Source organism: Pseudorca crassidens, chromosome 4, assembly GCF_039906515.1.
Source record: "Pseudorca crassidens isolate mPseCra1 chromosome 4, mPseCra1.hap1, whole genome shotgun sequence".
Lineage (NCBI taxonomy): Eukaryota > Metazoa > Chordata > Mammalia > Artiodactyla > Delphinidae > Pseudorca > Pseudorca crassidens.
The window spans coordinates 70,123,136-70,143,283 of record NC_090299.1 but is presented as its reverse complement, the minus strand read 5'-3'; the positions used below and the strand labels follow the sequence as shown (position 1 = coordinate 70,143,283).

The 20,148-nt window shown below is 38.6% G+C and overlaps 2 protein-coding genes across 3 annotated transcripts in view; one reads left to right on the top strand and one right to left on the bottom strand.

The window, feature by feature from the left end:
* Positions 1-20,148, bottom strand: part of GABRB1 (gamma-aminobutyric acid type A receptor subunit beta1) — a 395,673-nt gene that overhangs the window by 13,755 nt on the left and 361,770 nt on the right. Inside the window, exons 6-8 of the mRNA XM_067735874.1 lie at positions 6,165-6,302; positions 5,907-6,059; positions 2,767-3,011 (exon numbers count right to left, since the gene is read on the bottom strand). Coding sequence (XP_067591975.1) covers positions 2,767-3,011; positions 5,907-6,059; positions 6,165-6,302 — 536 coding nt within the window. The remainder of the gene's footprint in view (positions 1-2,766; positions 3,012-5,906; positions 6,060-6,164; positions 6,303-20,148) is intronic.
* The window catches only part of COMMD8 (COMM domain containing 8), a 271,516-nt gene that overhangs the window by 38,922 nt on the left and 212,446 nt on the right, over positions 1-20,148 (top strand). The gene's annotated exons all lie outside the window — the stretch shown is intronic.

Sequence of the window (20,148 nt, the reverse complement as noted above, 5' to 3'; positions counted from 1 at the left end):
AGCCCCTGGTTTTAGAATAGGATAAGGAAGTCAGGAACTGGAAAACCTAAGCAGCTACAGGCATGATTATAATTTCCTCAAGATAGTACTGGTCTATTATTATTCCGTCTAAATATGAAGAAGTTTATAAAAACTTACAATATGTTTTGGAGACTGTATTTATCTGATGCTATATCACTGTGATTCAGAAAGAATAACAGAGGTTGATAGAAAGTATGCTTGAAAACATGTCAAAAATCAAAGTGATAGAAAGAGTAAGTAAGTTCGGAGCAGAAGCTAAAATGGACTATAGATAGTCTCCTTTTCTTACTTATTATGAATACATGAGAATTTTATAAAACATTGTGATGTAACACTCAATACCTTGTGTGGTATCTACGAACTCACCTTGAATGAAAAAGGCCTCTCTAGCAGTCATTCATTCAAAAAGTTCCTGTTTGGTATTTTCTCAGTTCTAGCCACCAAGGAAAGAACAATAAACATAATAGACAAGGACCCTGGTGCCTATCTTTGGGAAGCTTGGAGATTAGCAGAGAGATAGAGGTTACAAAAATAATTACACAAATAAAATAATTACACATATACTCTATATTGTGGTAAGTCCTAAGGTGGAAAAGCACAGGATGTCATGAGAACAAATCACAAGGGTACAAAATATAAACCAACAGACAGTCAGTTAAGGCATGCCTGAGTTAGTAGCAATTATGGTAAGAACTGGAGCAATGGAAAGATTGAGAAGGCCAATATTACCTTCAATCATACTAATTTTTTCTTCTGTGGTATGAAATCTGATTCTAATCCATCTAATAAAAATTTCAATTCTATGATTTCCACTGGCTCTTGTTTATAGTCTCAAATCCTAGTCTGATACTTCCCATCTCTTCATATATTATGTTAATCTTTTCCTATGGACTTTATTTTAAGCTGGTTTTTTTTTTTGTTTTGTTTTGTTTTTGTTTTTTTTTGTGTGGTACGCGGGCCTCTCACTGTTGTGGCCTCTCCCGTTGCTGAGCACAGGCTCCGGATGCGCAGGCTCCAGCGGCCATGGCTCGCGGGCCCAGCCGCTCCGCGGCATGTGGGATCTTCCAGGACCGGGGCACGAACCCGTGTCCCCTGCATTGGCAGGCGGACTCTCAACCACTGCGCCACCAGGGAAGCCCCCTTAAAGTACTTTTAAAGCTGGTATGGCTACGATCAGATAATAGGAAGCTTCAACCTTTCTTCAAGATAAATGCTGTCCTGTCTTATTTTATAATCCATTCATAATTTTCTTTCCCGCCAGATCAGAAGTTTCTCAAGGGCAAGTATCATGCCTACTCCTTTCCCATGGCATTAAGCATAGTGTTTTATACAAGAGTATAAATTTATTTGAGTGTGTTGCTTTGAATTTTGCCCATTTGGTTGAATCTGTATGTTTTCCTCATTTGTAATTTTCTAATTACCCGACAGTGTTTCCCAAATTTTGATATCCTACTAAAGAGCATGAAGAAACACCTTGAAGATTCATTATTTGACTTCTGCCTGATTCTCCAGCCACAACTCAAATTATTCTCTTTCTCCCTCACTTCCTATGTTCTTGCTGCATTGGTCTTCTCTCAGTACTTTAACACGTCACACAATTCTTTGCCTAGAATGGACATGGCATGGTTGCTGCTTCCATCACTTAGGTGTCAGATCAAATGGTAATTCCTCAAAGAGGTCTTCCTGATCACCTGATCAAAGTTCCCTGTTCCCTTGAACCTGACCCCACACATTCTCTTGCCCATTACTCGGTTTTACTTTCTTTGTAGCACTTCCTATTACCTGAAATTATGCTCTCGATACTCGCTTGTTTACTGCCTGTCTTCCCACATTAGCATCTAAACTCCATCATTCAGAGCAGTACCCCCAATGCTCAGAATCGTGAATGAATATTTGAGTCGTTACCCTGTGTACCATCTTGAAAACAATTTGTCTTGGATCCAGTATTTCAACGCACATAATTGTCAAATGATTTCAGTGAAAAATGCCACGGAAGTAGAGACTATAGGGATTTTTAAAAAGAATAAACAAAGCATTATTTTAATGCACAGTGAGAACACAGGTCATAAGATCTACCAGTGAAAAGCAAAGGAAAAATACTGACAATGTCTTGTATATGATAATAGCTAATACTTATTGAGTTCTTACTATGTACTAGGTATTGTTCCAAATAATAGACTTTAAAAGAAGTAACAAAACTCATTTAGTCCTTATGATAACTGAGAGATAGGTATACTATAGTAATCTCCATTTTATGGTTGATGACACTGAGAGCAGAGGTTAGATAAGGAGTTACACAGGTTGATTTGCCTGAAGTTCTAAAGCCAGTAAGTGGCAGACCTGGGAATTAAATCCAAGCAGTTTGATTCCATTCTGTGGTTATAACCACCGTGCTATAATGCCTCATTGCCACTTAGGAGTAAGAGTTTGTTCACTTTAGTTCTCTCATTTATTTATTAAGTAGGTCTGGAATTATTCTTTTGTGTATAGTTTCACAGCTATATAATTTAAAATAAAGAATAATGGACTTAGGGTTGAGTTGCAGGCCCAGGTATGTTATTAAGCTATGTAAACTTCAACCTAACATCTTCAATTGTCAATTTTCAAATATGTGAAATGAAGGGTGGTTGGAGCCTTATTAAAGATAAACTAGTATTTCATAATTTTTTTCTGTTATGAGAGCTCTGGGCACGATGCTGCTGCTGAATTTCAGAAGAAGATTGTTGAGAATATTTAATATATTACCTGGACTTTATTCATCTCCAGTTTGTTCTTCTCATTAGCACTCTGGTCTTGTTTGCCAGCTCCTTTTTTCTGAGGGCCTTTTCCAAAGAAGATGTAATTTACAAAGGCATATTCCAGCAAAGCCAGGAACACGAACACAAAGCAACCCATCAGGTAAATATCAATTGCTTTGACATAGGGGATCTTTGGCAGGGTCTCCCTGAGGTGAGTGCTGATGGTTGTCATTGTCAGCACTGTGGTGATTCCTATGAAACAGAAAGACACAGCTTAGCTGAACGCACTTGTTAAGTTCCCTTTTCAAGACTGAGAGGACAGATGCCGATCTCCTGTTGGTGCTCCAGAATGATGGCAGTAATGCAATAAACCACAGGGCAAAAAGGGCAGACAATTTGAAAGACAAAGCTGCAGGCTCCCTACGTAGTCCATAAGTAAATCATAAAATGGGATGCGCTGTGAGTGTTGGGTTGAAAACTGTTTTTTTTAAAAAATAATGCACAAAGGAAAAAGAAAAGTAGATGCAAATATTAAAATCTCATTGACATGCCCACTGCTTACTGTCAAATGTCCCTCATTCTGCTACGTGCCACCTCCTTCTTTCCTTCCTTCTCTCAGCGTCTCTGTCACGTCCCTCCTAAATCTGTCCTTGTAATACTAATCACCACAGCAGTCACTACCGAACTGAAAGTTGGTGACCGGTTTGAGGAGACCTATTTCATTGCATGCAACTGTAATACACACAGGTCACAGGGTCAGTATGGTCTTTTAAAATTATAATGCATCATTCATAGTGAGTCAACATGAAAAGAAGAAACAAATAAGAAAGTTCATGACTTGCATCAAGTATTTGATACATGTATTTTAAAATATAACATAATCTTATTGCTTTTTTTTTTTTCTTTTTCAAATATTACCTCTAGTTCCTTGATTCTAGAGACTAGAATGAATTAGTGCCCCGGAGTCAGGAAAAGACTTCCTAAAAATTCAACTTGTTAAAGAAATTTAAGAGTGTAGTCTTTTTAAAAGGAAGATTCTGCTTTGTCTACTTTGTTAAATATGGCATTCTTAACAATATAATGTTTGTGTGTCTGTATAATATTTTGTGTTGATTATGGTGATTAAATGATAATTGGGAAAAATAGGAAGTGATACTTATATCTAATACTAAACTCTGCTGTAATACTAATATTACACATTTGTATAGTGTTTTTGAAGTTTTAAACACTTACAGCTATGAATTATATGGCTGTCATAACAGCCTGCTGAGTGTGATAAGGCAGGTATATAATTCCCAGTTTATAGCTGAGTAAACAGAAACTCTGAGATTAGTTATTTTGCTGTAGATCACCCAGCTGGAGGCAAAAAGCAAGGAGGTATGAAGCAAAGGTATTTAAAATAAAAGCAGAGAGATGAAAAAGTAAAACGTGAAACTTGACGGAGGTCCTTAAAAATAAAGATAGGAAATGTGAAATGGATATTAAAGACAAAGGAGAACTGGCAAAGGGAATGGAAGTTAGAAAGTGAAAAGGGAAGAAAATAGTTTAGCACTCATTTGCCAGCCAGATTATTCTATTTAGATTCCCTGATTTGACTACTAAACTTGAGGAGAACAGATAAAGTAGGAAGTCTGAACTACCATACGAAAGGTTAAAATAGTTTAGATCAGTGATAAATTTAAATGTCTGGACTGATATTAAATGCCATCATGAGTGGTGCTATTTATTTCTTTGAATAAAATTTTAAATTTCCCCTAATATAATTCTACCTAATGTTCTGTACAGAAGCAATAATTCATTAAAATCTACTAATTCCACTTCTGCTTCTACTTCTTGGCTTAAATTTTTTAAGCAAGAAGGGCTAGTAAATAAATGTCTTTTTCACTTAGATAAGGTTTTAAATACCTTAGGTTTTACATTTCAAAGAACATGTTTATTCAGCATCTGCATAGGCTGACACCTCTAATCAAAATATTATTAGCTTTGAGGATAGGTGTGTAAAGAGAACCACAATTCATGACCTTGATAGTTCATATTCCCTACTGTAGACACTGTCCGATGTTTTTTCTTTAACCATAGCGTATACACATACTCAAATAATATGTGCAGATACATGTGTATGATATGATAAATTATTTGTCTACTTTCCTTAGTCTTGTAATGTTCAAAGGTTGATAAGGGGCTGCCCACACTTGACTTTGTGAGCCTTATATACTCAACCAATAGAGATGAGCTGTAGAGTTGACAATTAGTCTAGGGGTGAAAGGATATGCTGATCATCTAATCCAGTTCCATAGTCTCAGAAGAGAAGAGCTGTACATGTTAGCTTAGTAATAAATTATGTTCTTTTGCATGTGTGTGTGTGTGTGTATGTGTGTGTGTGTGTGTGTGTGTGTCTGTAAATAAGCCCCAGAAAGTGATAACTGAAATGGCTCTAGGGTCAAATACGAGGTAGACCCACACATACCCAGATACATCAGACAGACCTTACATATTCTAACTTTCCAAGGAATCCTTTAAAATCTCAAATATAGCCTTTTAGCTTACAGCAATTACTCAACCATGGCAAGATTAGTTCTGAATTCTGTTTTGCTGGGAAGGAAACCATTTTTTATTCTGTCCTGATCACAGATCATTAATATAGCTGATGAATTGTCTGTGTCTTATTCAAGTAGAAAGAGCTCTATTTAAGGGAGACAGAGCAATACAATTTAACTATAGTTAATATTTGAAAGATAATATTGACATGGCTTGTTAATGGTCACAAGGTTTAGCTTTCTCCAAATCCATTTGAGAATAATGCAATAATGTTCTCCACTGTAAAGAGAAGGAACCAAAGAAGAAATCACAAAGTTAGTAAAATATTAGTGTAATGAGAATTTTAAAATATTCTCTAAGAAGCACTTATATAGTGTTGAATGTACTCCAAGATTTGTGTTTTATTTTGGTAAAATGATAAAAAGATATTACGTTGTAAAACATTCACTCCTGTAAGTGCTTACACATAGATGTTTTATTATCCAGCACTCTTACGGTAATCTCATTCTCTGGCTCTCTGTGAGAGACACCCTGGCCTGTAATTCTTATCATTGGTTGTTGTTTGACGTTAAATCCCACCAGCTCTCTGTAGTGCTGGGAATGCATTACCTAGTGCGACTCTGGCTGCAGAGGCATCATAGTTGATCCAAAACGACACCCAGGACAGAATTGTAATCAGTGTGGAAGGCATGTAGGTTTGCAAAATGAAGTAACCAATGTTTCTCTTTAGACGAAAACTTAGTGACAGTCGTGGATATGCCCCTGAGTGAAAAAAAAAAAGAAAAGAAAGGAAAATCAGATGGTCATTTGGTGGGAGCCATCTCCTTTCTCATCATCGCTAGTTCATTTTGGGGGAAACATCCTCACCTGTTGTGAACTCCACCTTCTTGGACACCATCTTATAGTCAACAATTGAAAACTGAGGAAGCTCAATTTTATTCACTCCTGTTACTGCTCCTTCTCCTCCATTCCAGTAAAACTCAATGTCATCCGTGGTGTAGCCATCTGAAACCAGGAAACAGCAGAGTTAAACAGAATTCAGTTGGCCTAGAAATTCATTTTGAAGACAGTTGGGGATTTGGAGAGAAATTTCCCAGCAATTGATGATAAGATGATTTTGCTTTAAATTGGGATAACATAAGAGGTTTCATGTTGAGTGCTGTTTCTGACAGGCTGGTTGTGGCTGCCTTGAGAAGATGGATATACTTGGCTTTACTGAACATAACCTCTGTGATCATTCAGTGATATCTGATATCACCGCTGCATATTTATTCTCATTGTGTCCACTAAGGGGCACTCTTCGGTTAGATTGAGGGATGCCTGAATTCTAGGTGCCTGGGCATAGATTTTGACTGTGTGTTATTTAACAACAACAAGTATAATAACTGAGCACATATTTGTTAAAAGGGGAACAGAAAGGATAAAGGGATGGAGTATAATAAAAGATCAAATTAGTACGGACCCATTAAATGATCAAGATATTCAAAGAAGAGTATACATTTTTCAATTAGGTAAGCTTCTCTTTATAGCCTTTGATTATAGCTAATATATAGGTGAAAATTTTAGTAAATATGTGAATTTTTGATCATATTGTTATACCTTAATACTTATGTTAGTGAGGTTTAAGTAATTTAAGGCAAATGTGTAGAGGATTGTAGATTGTGGTAGAAGGATCTATCTTGAAATCTATTCCCCCTTCCAGTTCTGCTCCCAATTGCCATGGGTCTGCTTGGGTTATGGTCATACATCAGAGTAGCTTGCATTAAAAAAATGTATTAATATATTAAAAAATCTAAAAATCATTTAAAACATATAGAAGGCTTTATATTTGTATCTTTCTATCTGCTAGAGACAAAAAAAGATCTTTCTAAGGTTATTTTCTATTTTTATTGACCTCAAATAAAAAAGCATCAAATCCTTTTCCATTAGAATTACTAGGGCTTATGTTTCAAAAGTAACCATATACTGTAGTACATATTTTGCCTACTAACTTTTGATTAAGCCAGAAACATTTTCTCAAGAGATGAAGAGTAATATATTTAAGATTTAGAAGTTGAATGCCAAGTGCCAAAGAATCACCATCAACATATCGCTGAAAGAAAATTTAAGGTCTTCTTCATTTTTATTTTGAGGGGAAATAAAATTATCTTTACTTTACTGTTTTAAACACTTCTAGCTTCTCTTCAAAAAGCTCTTTTTTGAATTCTTATCCCTGAACTCATTGCACTCACAACTGTCTTGTATTTGTTACTTTTGCCACTCTATACAGGTTATTATTTACTATAATATGTTTCAATTTGTTTTATTTTATTTCTCTTAAAACCATCTTCTTCTAGTTCAAGAACTTGCCCTTTCTTCAAAGGGTAATCTTTCATATTCAGTAACCTATTTTACAATGACCAAAGTAGAGCATAGAAGTGGAAGATATTTACTTTTAGATATAATCTTTGGTGTCCGAGAGGCTGTGAGACCCTCGATACCCACTGGACTTAGAGCAATCTACATGGAACTAATTGGCGTGTTGGGGATTTCCACCAAATTTAGGTATGGCTCTGTAAGACTGATTCTTAACATCTCTTTGAGAATCTGATAAAACCTTCTGAACTCAAGAGAATGAGAAGACAAGCCACAGATTGGGTGAAAATATATACAAAAGACACATCTGATAACGGACTGTTATCCAAAATATACAAGGAGATCTTAAACCTTGACAGTAAGAAAACAAAAAACCTGATTAAAAATGGGCCGAAGACCTCTTAACAGACATCTCACCAAAGGAGATATACAGATCGCAAAAAAGCATATGAAAAGATGCTCCACATGACATGCTGTTAGTGAAACGCAAATTAAAACAATAATGTGGGCTTCCCTGGTGGCGCAGTGGTTGAGAGTCCGCCTGCCGATGCAGGGGACACGGGTTCGTGCCCCGGTCTGGGAAGATCCCACATGCCGTGGAGCGGCGGGGCCCGTGAGCTATGGCCGCTGAGTCTGCGCGTCCGGAGCCTGTGCTCCGCAACGGGAGAGACCAAAACAGTGAGAGGCCCGCGTACCGCAAAAAAAAAAAAAACAGAAAAGACAAAACACAATAATGTGATGCTACTGTACACCTATTAGAATCGTCAAAATCTGGAACACTGACATCACCAAATGCTGGAGAGGATGTGGAGCAGCAAGAACTCTCATTCATTGCCGGTGGAAATGCAAAATGGAACAGCCACTTTGGAAGAGATTCTGGTAGTTTCTTACAAAACTAAACACACTCTAATCATATGACCTAGCAATCTTGCTCCTTGGTTTTTAGCCAAAGTAATTGAAAACTTGTGTCTACACAAAAACCTGTACACAGATGTTTACAGTAGCTTTATTCATAATTGCCAAAACTTGGGAGCAACCAAGATGTCCTTTGGTCCTTTGATACTGTCGTACACATAGGTACTGGTATATTTCTCAGTGTTAAAAGGAAATGAGCTATCAAGCCACGAAAAAACATGGAAGAAACTTAAATGCATATTATTAGGTGAAAGAAGTCAATGTGAGAAGGCCACATACTGCATGATTCAACTATGTGACATTCTGGAAAAGGCAAAACTATGGAGACGGTAAGATCAGTGGTTGCCAGGGGTTGGGGGTGCGGAGGGATGAATGTACGGAACACAGATCCTTAGAGAGCAATGAAAATACTCCGTATGTTACTATAGTGGGAGACAAATGTCATTATGCATTTGTCTAAACCCACAGAATGGACAACACTAAGAGTGAACCTGAAAGTAAATTATGGACTCTGGGTGATAATGATGTGTCCACATCATTTCATCAATTGTAACAAATGCACCACTTTGGTGGAGGATGTTGGTAACAGGGGAGGCTATTCATGTGTGGCGGCAGGGAGTATATGGGAAATCTCTGCACCTTCCCCTTAATTTTGCTGTGAACATAAAACTGCTTTAAAAGATATTCTTAAAAAAACTTCTGAAAGAACTCTACAGAAAAACATACATATAATACATATGTATAGATAGATAAATAAATACAATTTGACGGTAATTTCAGAGAATCATGGCTTCCCCTGGAGCCCATTTAAGTGTTCTAGAATAAGAACCTCCTCTCTGAGGGCAAATGGCTAGTGGCAACACGACAGCTTAAACTCAACCCTGATGCCCTTCCTTCCACTTCCGATTCAACTATGAACTTCTAAGCCCAGCATGAAGTGGGATCTGGGGAATGTGAGGTCTCAGCTCTGTCTGGATCTAGTAGCCAATGATGTCATGGGATGTTTTTCCCCTCAGGGACAGGAGAGAACTGGGGGACTACTGGCATGGGGTACTTGGATGGGGTTAGAACAGTGAGATTAAGGAAGAAAGCTGGGTGCACGGATTCGGGGGGACTAGTAAATGAAGGCTGCTGCCCCTTGTGTGACTCTGTGGAGGAACTGCTGTTTTCACAGTCCTTTAATAAGATGTAGGAGAGTTTAAAAAGTGGGGAGAGAGAGGAAGAGAGAGAGAGAGACTGCCTCCTGGTGCATCAGTAGGGGAATGACAGCTTGCCTGGAGCCCACCATGGCTTTCATCTAGCTAGAACACTGTTTCCATTTACGGTGCTCGGGCAGCTGGGTCCAAATCCCAAGGGATATGCAAGAGAAACACAACGATATTTATAAGAAAACCCAGTCATCCTACAGAAGGAAAACAAGCATAAGATCCAGAATAGATGGCTCCTCGTGAGAAGAACTGGTGGAGGAAGCAGATGATAGTTTGAACTTTTCATTTCCCATCTTTATTCACAATTTGGGAACATATAAGGATATCTGATGAGAGCACAAAAACTTCCTTACTTCCTTGTACTAAAACCCATACTTTTCAATTTAAAAAGAGTGTTAGATAAATTGAAAAGAAGATGGCCACTGATGAGGCCAGGTTAGTGGACTGGAAGACAGTTTGAACAAAATTATAGAAATTTGGAAAGCATAAGCACTTTGAAAGACTCATCTAGGAGAGCTAACATATGAATAGTGGGCATTCTAGACAGAAGAAGAGGAGCCATAATACACAAAAAGAAAATACAAATTTCCCTGAATTTAATAAACTGTTTTGCATATTGAAGGGCTCATTATATTATGTAACCGTGATATCACTCCTGAACTCCAAGGGTAAAAGAATAATTTTACAATCTTCCAGACACAAAGTACAAGGTATTTTCACAGGAAAAACTCTCAGATTTCTGAAAGGAAAGGATTATAGAATAACAATTCAGAACATCTAGAGTAAAGGCAAAAGGACAGCAACTCAGAGACTCAAGAGTCCCATTCCCCACAAAAATACCACTTCTTTCCAGAGAAGAATTCCAGAGAAGAATATATCACCCAGGGACCTGTTTGAGGAAATTATTCCTACAGAAGACTCCAATGAAACAAATGAATCAGGATGGATAACTAAGACATTATCAGGGAAAGCTCGTTGGAAACGGGGGTTGTAAAGAATTATAAGACTACTTCGCTCAAATCTATGCAAACACATTTGAAAGTTTGAATAAAATGGATAATTTTCTTGTAAGAAAAGCATTTGCTAAAGCCCAAATCAGGAGAGACAGAAGATCAAAATAGTTTGTTACCCCCTACAAACAAATAAACACCAGACTCAAACATTTAAGACTGATAATTCTATTTCTACTTACACAGTTCCAAAGTATAGGGAAAAATGAAAACTTCCAAATTGTTTTCATAAACTAAGGAGAACATATTAGCAAAACAAGATCCAGCAGTACATTAAATAACAATGCATAACTAGTGGGGTTTATTCTAGGAGTGCAAGTGATTCAATATTAGAAAATCTAGTAATATACTTCATTATATTAACAGATCTAAGGAGAAAAAAGCATATGATTATATACACAGGTGCTAAAAAGGCATTTGACAAAATTTAATAGCCAGTCTGTTTTTTAACAAAACAAACATCACTCAATAAATATGCATAGATGGATATTTCCATAACATGGTAAGACATATCTATCTCACGCTCAAAGCCAGAATCACGCTTATTGTGGAAACACTAGAATATTCCCATGAAAGTTAAGAACAAAATAAGAGTGTCCACTACCATTGCTATTATTTTTAACATTGTTCTGGAAATACTAGCCATTAGGTAAAAGAAAGAAAATTGAACTATAAAGTTGGAAAACTGCTGGTTAAACTATTAAGATTTGCTAATTATACCACTGTATATCCAGTAAACCCCAAAGAATTAACTGAGAGACTTTTACGAACAATAGAATTAGTATGATTATGGGGTACAAAATTACTACACAGAAATGGGTAGCTTTCATGTATAAAAACAAAAATTTATAATGGAAGAAAAGACCCTTTTTAAAATAGAGACAAGAAATATCTAGTAATAAACTTAGTAATAAACAGGCAAGACTTATATGAAGCAACATTTGAAACACTTTTGAAAAGCACAAAAGAAGCCTTGAACAAATAAAAAGACATACCATGTTTTGAATAGGAAGACTCAACATCATTAAGTTCGTTTACAACTTAATGTGATTGCCTAGTAATACCAATGAGCTTTTCGTTTTGGGAACTAGACAAAGTGATTCTAAAGTTAAAATAAACAGATTGGAAAATCTAAGACAGCTCTAAAAAATAAGACTCCTGGCTTTGTGCTACTAACCTTAACTTGACAACCAGGTACTAACCTATGTGTGTGAATAAAACTGACGTGGCTCCTGCCCTCTTGGAGCTTGCATATTTCATGTAAAATGTTACATATTTCACCACAAAATTCCTTTCTAAATCCTTCTGTATGGATTGGTTTTTTTTTTTTTTTTTTTTTGCAGTACGCGGGCCTCTCACTGTGGTGGCCTCTCCCGTTGCAGAGCACAAGCTCCGGACGCGCAGGCTCAGCGGCCATGGCTCACAGGCCTAGCCACTCCACGTCATGTGGGATCTTCCCGGACCGGGGCACGAACCTGTGTCCCCTGCATCGGCAGGCGGACCCTCAACTACTGCGCCACCGGGGAAGCCCTAGATTGGCTTTCTTTAGCATGTGTTTTAATCTTCAGGAAAGCTTTGCAACAAGGTAGTGGATAAGATTTAGGTGGCCTTATTAAATGAAGTTAAGTGATGTCAAAGGTGATATTTGAGGCACTCCTTTTGTTGGTGCAGCTCATACAGTATAGATGGCTCTGGAACGAGGAATCCTGGTTTTAGCTTTCTGTGGTCCTGGAGTCAACACATGGCAGGAGCTACCTGACTACCAGCTTCCCGACTGTGGTGAAGCCATCAGTCCCCTTGGAGGGCCGATCTGCACTGTGATACTGGGAGTCATTTCTAGTTGCCCAGCCTAGAGCCTACTACATCCGTCTTTTGATTTTGTAAGCACCACTTCCTTCTATTGAAAGTCTTTCTGCTTAAGCTAGCCAAATGGACTTCTGTTATATGCAGCAGAATCTGGATTGATACATTCTCTTTCTCTTCTGGGGATACATTCTCTTCTGGGGATACATTCTCTTCTCTTCTTTTGCTCCAGATTTGGAATTACCAGAGCTTTCCAGGAAAACCTCTGTTGGCTTGTTCTGGTCATTCATTTGCTGTTTCTGTGCCTCTCCTGCTTTCTATACTCTGCTCTGTACCCATGGGGCTGGGCTCCCTGTCTCTCTGGCTTCCTGTTAGATGCTGCCCCTAGGAAGAATAGGCTGAAGATTAGAAGGTAGAAGGGGGAGGCGAGCCTCTTGATTCTGTCTCTGGCAGTGTTGCTGGTGATTGCTGCCAGGGCAGTGGGGTGATTCCAGACTCTCACGGCCCGTCTTCTGGAAACTCTGCAAACAACCAGAACAGCATTTCTAATAGGATCCAACAAATTCAGGCTCATGGGCACTTGTTTCTGGCTCTTCCTCCTTTAACACCCTTTTTTCCTTCTCTCTTTTGCTTTTCCAGCTCATCCAACCTTTGTAACCAATTCTCTCTATTAAATTCCCTATTTGAAAAAACTTGAGTGGTTTCTGCTTTCCAATGAGCTCCTGTCACATAGTGTATCTTATCATGCAAACATTTCATCTGTTTACATAGCTTTGTGTTTTTCTCTGCCTTTTGTCTCCTTCATCTCTCATTATATTATACACTTTTTGAAAGCAAAGACCTTCTTTTATTCTTTTTCTTTTTTTTTTTTTTTATGCGGTACGCGGGCCTCTCACTGTTGTGGCCTCTCCCGTTGCGGAGCACAGGCTCTGGACGCGCAGGCTCAGCGGCCATGGCTCACGGGCCCAGCCGCTCTGTGGCATGTGGGATCTTCCCGGACCGGGGCACGAACCCGTGTCCCCTGCATCGGCAGGCGGACTCTCAACCACTGCGCCACCAGGGAAGCCCCCTTCTTTTATTCTTTAAAAAATTTCCTGATGCCTAGAACAGATTCTGTCCACAGTCATGTATCCAATACGTATTTATGAATAAATGACTTTGTGAATGTTGTTTGCTGCTTAGGGTCTATGTTTATTGTCTCAGATAGGTAGCCTGATATATAACTTCCTTGGTAGCATTCTTGAACCAGATTTATTCCTTGCTTAAAATGCTTCTGCTCACAAGGGCCTTACAGGTGGGTCTGGGCACCAAGGAAATGGAAAAAGCTGCTTATTAATTTTAGGCTTACTGAGTAACTAGGTGATAAATTACAACCTCAGTCTGATCTTCAAATTGTAGGATTCTAGGGGATAACTATGTAAGCAATATCTAGGGTTGAAGGACCAGAGATGGTTTGCCGTTTGGGATTGAGAGGGGAGAAGACAGTGGGTGAGCCCAAACCTCTCACTGTCTTCTGCTTTTGCAGGGCAGCAGAACACTTCAATGCCATGCACAAAAACAGAGCTGGAGTATGGCTATCAATCAATGTGAATCTTAATAGGATTCAACGATTTATACAGTCAGTGGTCTGGGTCTGTATTCCCAAGCTCACTGGCACTTTGTTCAACTAAAACCCTTTAGGCTTAGTGTTCAAGGTACTGAGATAATTGCAGACGATTTGGGGGAAAAAAGAATGCGCACTCCATTTCAGGTGGAAGTGTGAGTTCTCATGGGAGCAATAATGGCAGCTGGACCCAAAGGGGAGAGCCTAGAAATAAACTATTATTCAAAGATTACACAAGGACATTTTGCCACAGAGAGCAAACATCAATTTTCTCACACCCAACCGACCTATTTACCAAAGGTTTCCTTTATGAATCAGTGACTTCATACAGTGTCTCAAAGCCCGAACCCTTGGATACCAAGGATATTGTTTTGTAGCAACAATAACTACACAGAAGCTCTCAAAATTTCCTCTCAGCCCCTGGGGACTTCTTAGTGCAGCAGAAAGTACAGATAAAATTAAGTTGATGTCATTGGTTAAAGATGTGTGGAGCTAGTACAAATATACAAGCATCTGGATGTTAGTGTTTCTCTTTGCTATTTGAAACACTCTATTTTCGATGCATTTTTCTAACCTGGAAATAAAAATTACTCCCTGTTGTGCTCAAGAGAGCTGGGAGGATGGTCTAAAATTGTACTGAAATGTGTTTTAGAGAAGGGAGAGATTTAAGCTTCTAATCCACGGGTGGACATGAGTAAATGTATTTCCCTTTGTGGAATGGCCATGACCTCATCTCAAGTTTCACAGTGTGGGGCTTGATTGGCTTAAGCCAATTGTTAAAACACCATCCCTTGGGCTTCCCTGGTGGCGCAGTGGTTGAGAGTCCGCCTGCCGATGCAGGGGACATGGGCTTGTGCCCCGGTCCGGGAGGATCCCACATGCCACAGAGCGGCTGGGCCTGTGAGCCATGGCCGCTGAGCCTGCACGTCCGGGGCCTGTGCTCTGCAACGGGAGAGGCCACAACACTGAGAGGCCCACGTACCGCAAAAAAAAAACAAAAAAAACCACCATCCCCTTTGCTATGGTGACTGGCTAAGGGTTAGGCAATCACCCAGGTCTAAAACAATTAGGTCATAGCAGGTCCCCTGCCCAAATCAATTGCTTGGAAATAGGCATGTGACCCAAGTTGGTCCAGTCCTAGAGAAATCTAGGACTTGTGTTCAAAAGTTGGAGGAGAGAAGATTTCCCTCTCTCTTTTAGCTGTTGGTAAACAGGAAATGCTGAGTGGAGAGTGGCCAGTCCAGCTATAAGAGCCAGTATCTTTCCTTCCTGTTTACATCAGTCATTACTAGCACCTAACTGAAATCACACTCATGATCAACATTTTGGCTGACCTACTGAAATAAACTTAGTAGTCTTCCACTCTCCACTTCCTCCTGCTCTTTCCACGTGGGGGCAGAAATATTAGGAATTTATCAATATCTCTGCTCCAGGAGCTGTGTAGATCCTTCCTGTTTCAAGGTTATTAGATATTTGTAATGGTGCATCTCAGAAGCAGATAAGAAAGCCAGTTGGGTCTAATCCTTCCTGTGGCTCCAAATCTGCTATAACATTTATTCTAAAGGCTACTTGGGATTCCTTTCTCACCCATCTCTGTATCTCCTTGGTAGCCTAAGAAGCAGTAAACCAACCATGGAAGCCAGATTTTTAAAGCATTCTCACAAGTATTAAGAAACTGTAGGTACGACAGCAGAAACTAACACAACATTGTAAAGCAACTACACTCCAATTACAAAAAAACTAAACCAAAAAAAAAAAAAAAAGAAAGAAAATGTAGGTACAAATCTGTGCAACAAACCACTTAATAATTGACTCCTACCTGACGACCCACCGTTTGAGTGGTCATCCAGGGAAGGCCCTCGTGCTATTTTCTTAGTCAATTCAATAGTTAATTACGTTTCTGGGTAATCATTAGAAAATACGTCCTTATAATAAGAAGAAATTCACCTTCTTGGAGAGCATTCACCATCTGATCCTTGTCTACCCCTTGTGCTCACAGAAAATAAACCCAGTACCTTTTCTACATGATAGTACTTCCCATTTTTGAGGACACCTCTCATGATCCCTTTCAGTGTTTCCTTCTTCAGGCTTTGATCTTTCGCAGGATGTACTCAACCTATGAAGCTTTTCTCCTCTCAGTAGTTTCCGGTTTGCTGATATGCCCTTTGAAGCATGGAAGCCCCAGGCTGAGAGGTGGCCATGTCTACCTCGGCTCTTCTCCCTTCTTTTATCTGGAAAATGTTCCTATTGTGTAGACTCACCCCCAAGATTAATCCTGCCCTGGGTTAATCTGGCCAAACATAGGAGGCCATGGCATCTCCTAGGTTTGGCCAATATGTAAATTTCCAGAGTGACTTTCCAAGAGTGCTGCTCTTTCATATCTGACTGCTTAATACCACGTAGTCCATGAATCCTTGTCTACGCTAGATCATCCCCATTTAAAGACTTTTAGATCCCAGGTACTTTTGATTTTGGAGACACCTTCCCACATTATATTAAATACATTAAAATGCATTCACATCCCATGTTAAACCTAATTTGCATGTCACTGTAAAAGCACTGGATTGCAGCTGACTTGTTAACATAATGTTATATTAGGTTTAATATTGTAGTTTTCCTTATGCGTTTTGGGGCCAATAATTTAAGACCCTTGATAAACTCGTAGTATGTAGACATTTTGCCTATCATGCTTGTTGGCAAAATGGCTTTGCTGGAGCCCAGATACCGACTGGGCTGTAGTGCCCTGCTTAAGATCGCTTTCCATGCATTCTTTATTTGGAATATATCCAGCCCCTCTTAAATTTATGACTGATGGGACTTCTGCTGTCATCGTCAGATCTTCTGACCCTGGTTGTGGCTTGTCCTGATTTCTAAATGGGCTACCACCTCACGATGGTAGCCAATTTCTCACGATGAAATTGTCTTCCAGGTTGTACTGCACGCAGTAGCTACCCCCTTGGGTTGTTCAGGTGGCCTCTCCGAGGCTGAGCCTGTCTGACCCTGTCTGGCCTCCTCTACCATGTTTCTGGCCCCATGCTGATGAGGTTCTTACATGCTTTCCACCATGCCTGTCCAACTCATGATATTCTTGGCGTAGCTAGCTAGTGAAGGGCAAGACTTTTCTTATTCTAGTCACTGGTCTTCTATCAAAGCAGCACAAGTTCAAATTAGCTTTTTGACAGTCACATTACTTTTTCTTCCTTGGACTCAAACATAGGATCTATTATAGTCCCCATTAAATTTTATCTAATTCAATTTGACTTGCTGTTGAGGTTTTTTTTGATCTTTATTTGCTCACCCTCTTGGTTTCATGTTCTCTTCAGGTTTGATAAACATGCCTTTTATCATTATTCCCTTGACTGAGACAAATGTGGGATGGCAGAGACAAAGATAGAGCCCTGTTACAATCTCTTGGCAATACTCCTCCAGGTTGATAATAAAAGTCTCTAATCAGTGCTTTGCTGGGTGGCACCATCATTTATTCATTATTTTTAATTAATTATATTTTTGGCTGTGTTGTGTCTTCGTTGCTGCGTGCAGGCTTTCTCTAGTTGTGGTGAGTGGGGGCTATTCTTTGTTGTGGTGCACGGGCTTAGTTGCTCTGCGGCACATGGCATCTTCCCAGACCAGGGCTCGAACCCGTGTCCCCTGCATTGGCAGGTGGTTTCTTAACCACTGTGCCACTAGGGAAGCCCCCCATCATTTATTCATTTAATATTTGCCTAATAGTTTTAGCTTTGAGTCTGTATCTCTGTATTTATCACCTTTTCCTGATTCAGTGATTTTACAATCCTATCAAATAAGGAAGTGAGGTCTATTTTGACTTGTGTTTGGAGAAATCGAGCTGTTTCCATAGATTACTGAGCCCTCTTCTTTGGGATCCAGGACTAGAATATTTCCCAGACTGAATCAAGTCTCATCAGCCTAAGTGTCTTTGAATTTATCTTTCTTACCTTCTGGAACGTGGAATGGTGTACCCCATTCTGTCAATACCAATAGTAATTAGGTATACTGATGATATGTAGGCTTACGATAATCACCTTCCCTTCACAATGCCCAGCTTCCTTTAATATGTGCTAATTGAGCTATATGGAATTAATTTGTGTGGGTGCATATGTTTTAGGCAAATTATTGGTTAAAAATTAGAATCAGGGTTGCTGTATGCCCAAAATCAGTGGTGAAGTAAAAGATAATCACACCTGGAAATCCTAAAATCTTACTATTAAGTGTTTGTTATATGTTTTTTATCAATAAAGGTTTCTCAAAACAAACAGCTACTAGCTATCTACATTTTTTTGGTCTTAATAGTCAAAGGAGAGAATATTTTGTGTCTCAGAAAAAATCCTTATCCCTCTCTTTCTAATTTGTATTAATTGCAAAGTAGATTTTTCTGGGAAATCTATGGTCAAACTTTCTTTTATAGTCTTGAAACCCTTTTACGTTATCTATACATTTAATGAACATCCCAATTTTTTGGACCCTCCCTACTTAAAAAAAATAATTGGGGTGAAAGATGGAAATAAATTGTGACTGTTAATGCTTGTTCCTAAGTTATGCCAAATCTGGCACAACTTTCTCAAAAGATAAATTTTACAGAATGTCAACAACAAAAACCATGTACTTCTTACAAAGTTCTGTGAGAAATCTCTGTCCCAAAATTGAGATAGTCTTTTGCTTAATATTACTGTATGGAACAGAGAAGGCCTTGCCTGTTCAACTCAGCTGAAATGAGGTGTTGGAGTTACTGGGATTGGATGTCATCTCTACCCATAATTTCTGCTCTGATAAAAAGGAACATCAAAACCCCTCTCCACTTTGAAACAGTTGTTTGGTTGGGGGGAAAATCCATTATATCTGTTTTCTCCAAGCATTAGAATGACCATATTGACTTGAACATATGAAAAATGAATTAACTGCATAAGCAGAGAATCTAAACCAGTGTGTTAATATAGGTGTGGTTTAAGATTGTTTAACAGTCTTATTTAAGATTGGATATTGTTTAAGAATGCTTGATCTATTAGACATCCTTGAAGGTGTGCATCCTTGTTTTATTAAGAAGAATAAAAAAAAAATCAGGCGTAGTCTAGAGAAGGGAGTCACCTCTCATTATGACAAGCACCTAATATGCCACTTGTGCCTTTATCTTCTAAAGTGTGAGTGACCTTCAAGGAAAAATAAGACCAGGAACAAGTAAAGTACAAACGAAGGTGATTATCCAGCTAATTCAAATGCAATGTTATGTGAACCTTTCTGTTCTGGCAATGTTATTGTTGGTCTGAAACTCTAGATTAACAGCTTAGATGATAACCCCACTTACCTAATTTAATTTTTATGACCACATTGCATCATAAATATGGAAAATTATTCAGAATATATTCATGGTATTTTTATTGTGAAGAGTTATGTGCATCCTGCTTGCTTGTGAATCCACCCCTGAGTGGTTACCGAATTTTGCTTTGTTTTAGTTCTTCTTTTCTTTTTTTTAGAGGGTCACTTTTCACTGATAAATTCTGATGATAAGAAATGGTGATTTGTCAATAAAATACATTTTTGGAGAACTTGTTAAAAACTTAAAAAACCCAACTCAACCAAACCAGTTATGGTAAAATATTTACAGTATGAGGTTAAGAGAAAACAAACATAAGAAAAATGTATGTGTATGTGTATATATCACAAAGGATATATATGAAAATAGTTAACAGTGGTTAGGATCATGGGTTTTTCTTTATTTTAAAAATTTTATGTGGTGAACTTGTAATGCTTTTAAAAATAAAACCCCAGTAAATTATTTTTATGTTCTAGAAAACGCCTAAATACTGTATGAACTTCAAATCTGTGAAGATTATTTGAATGACCTGTAGAGGGCACTCAAGACCTTCCAGATTCATAGGGAGAGACAAGGATACTGTCTGAAAATTTTATTCCTTTCAGTTGCAGGAGTTTTACATTTTTCCTAT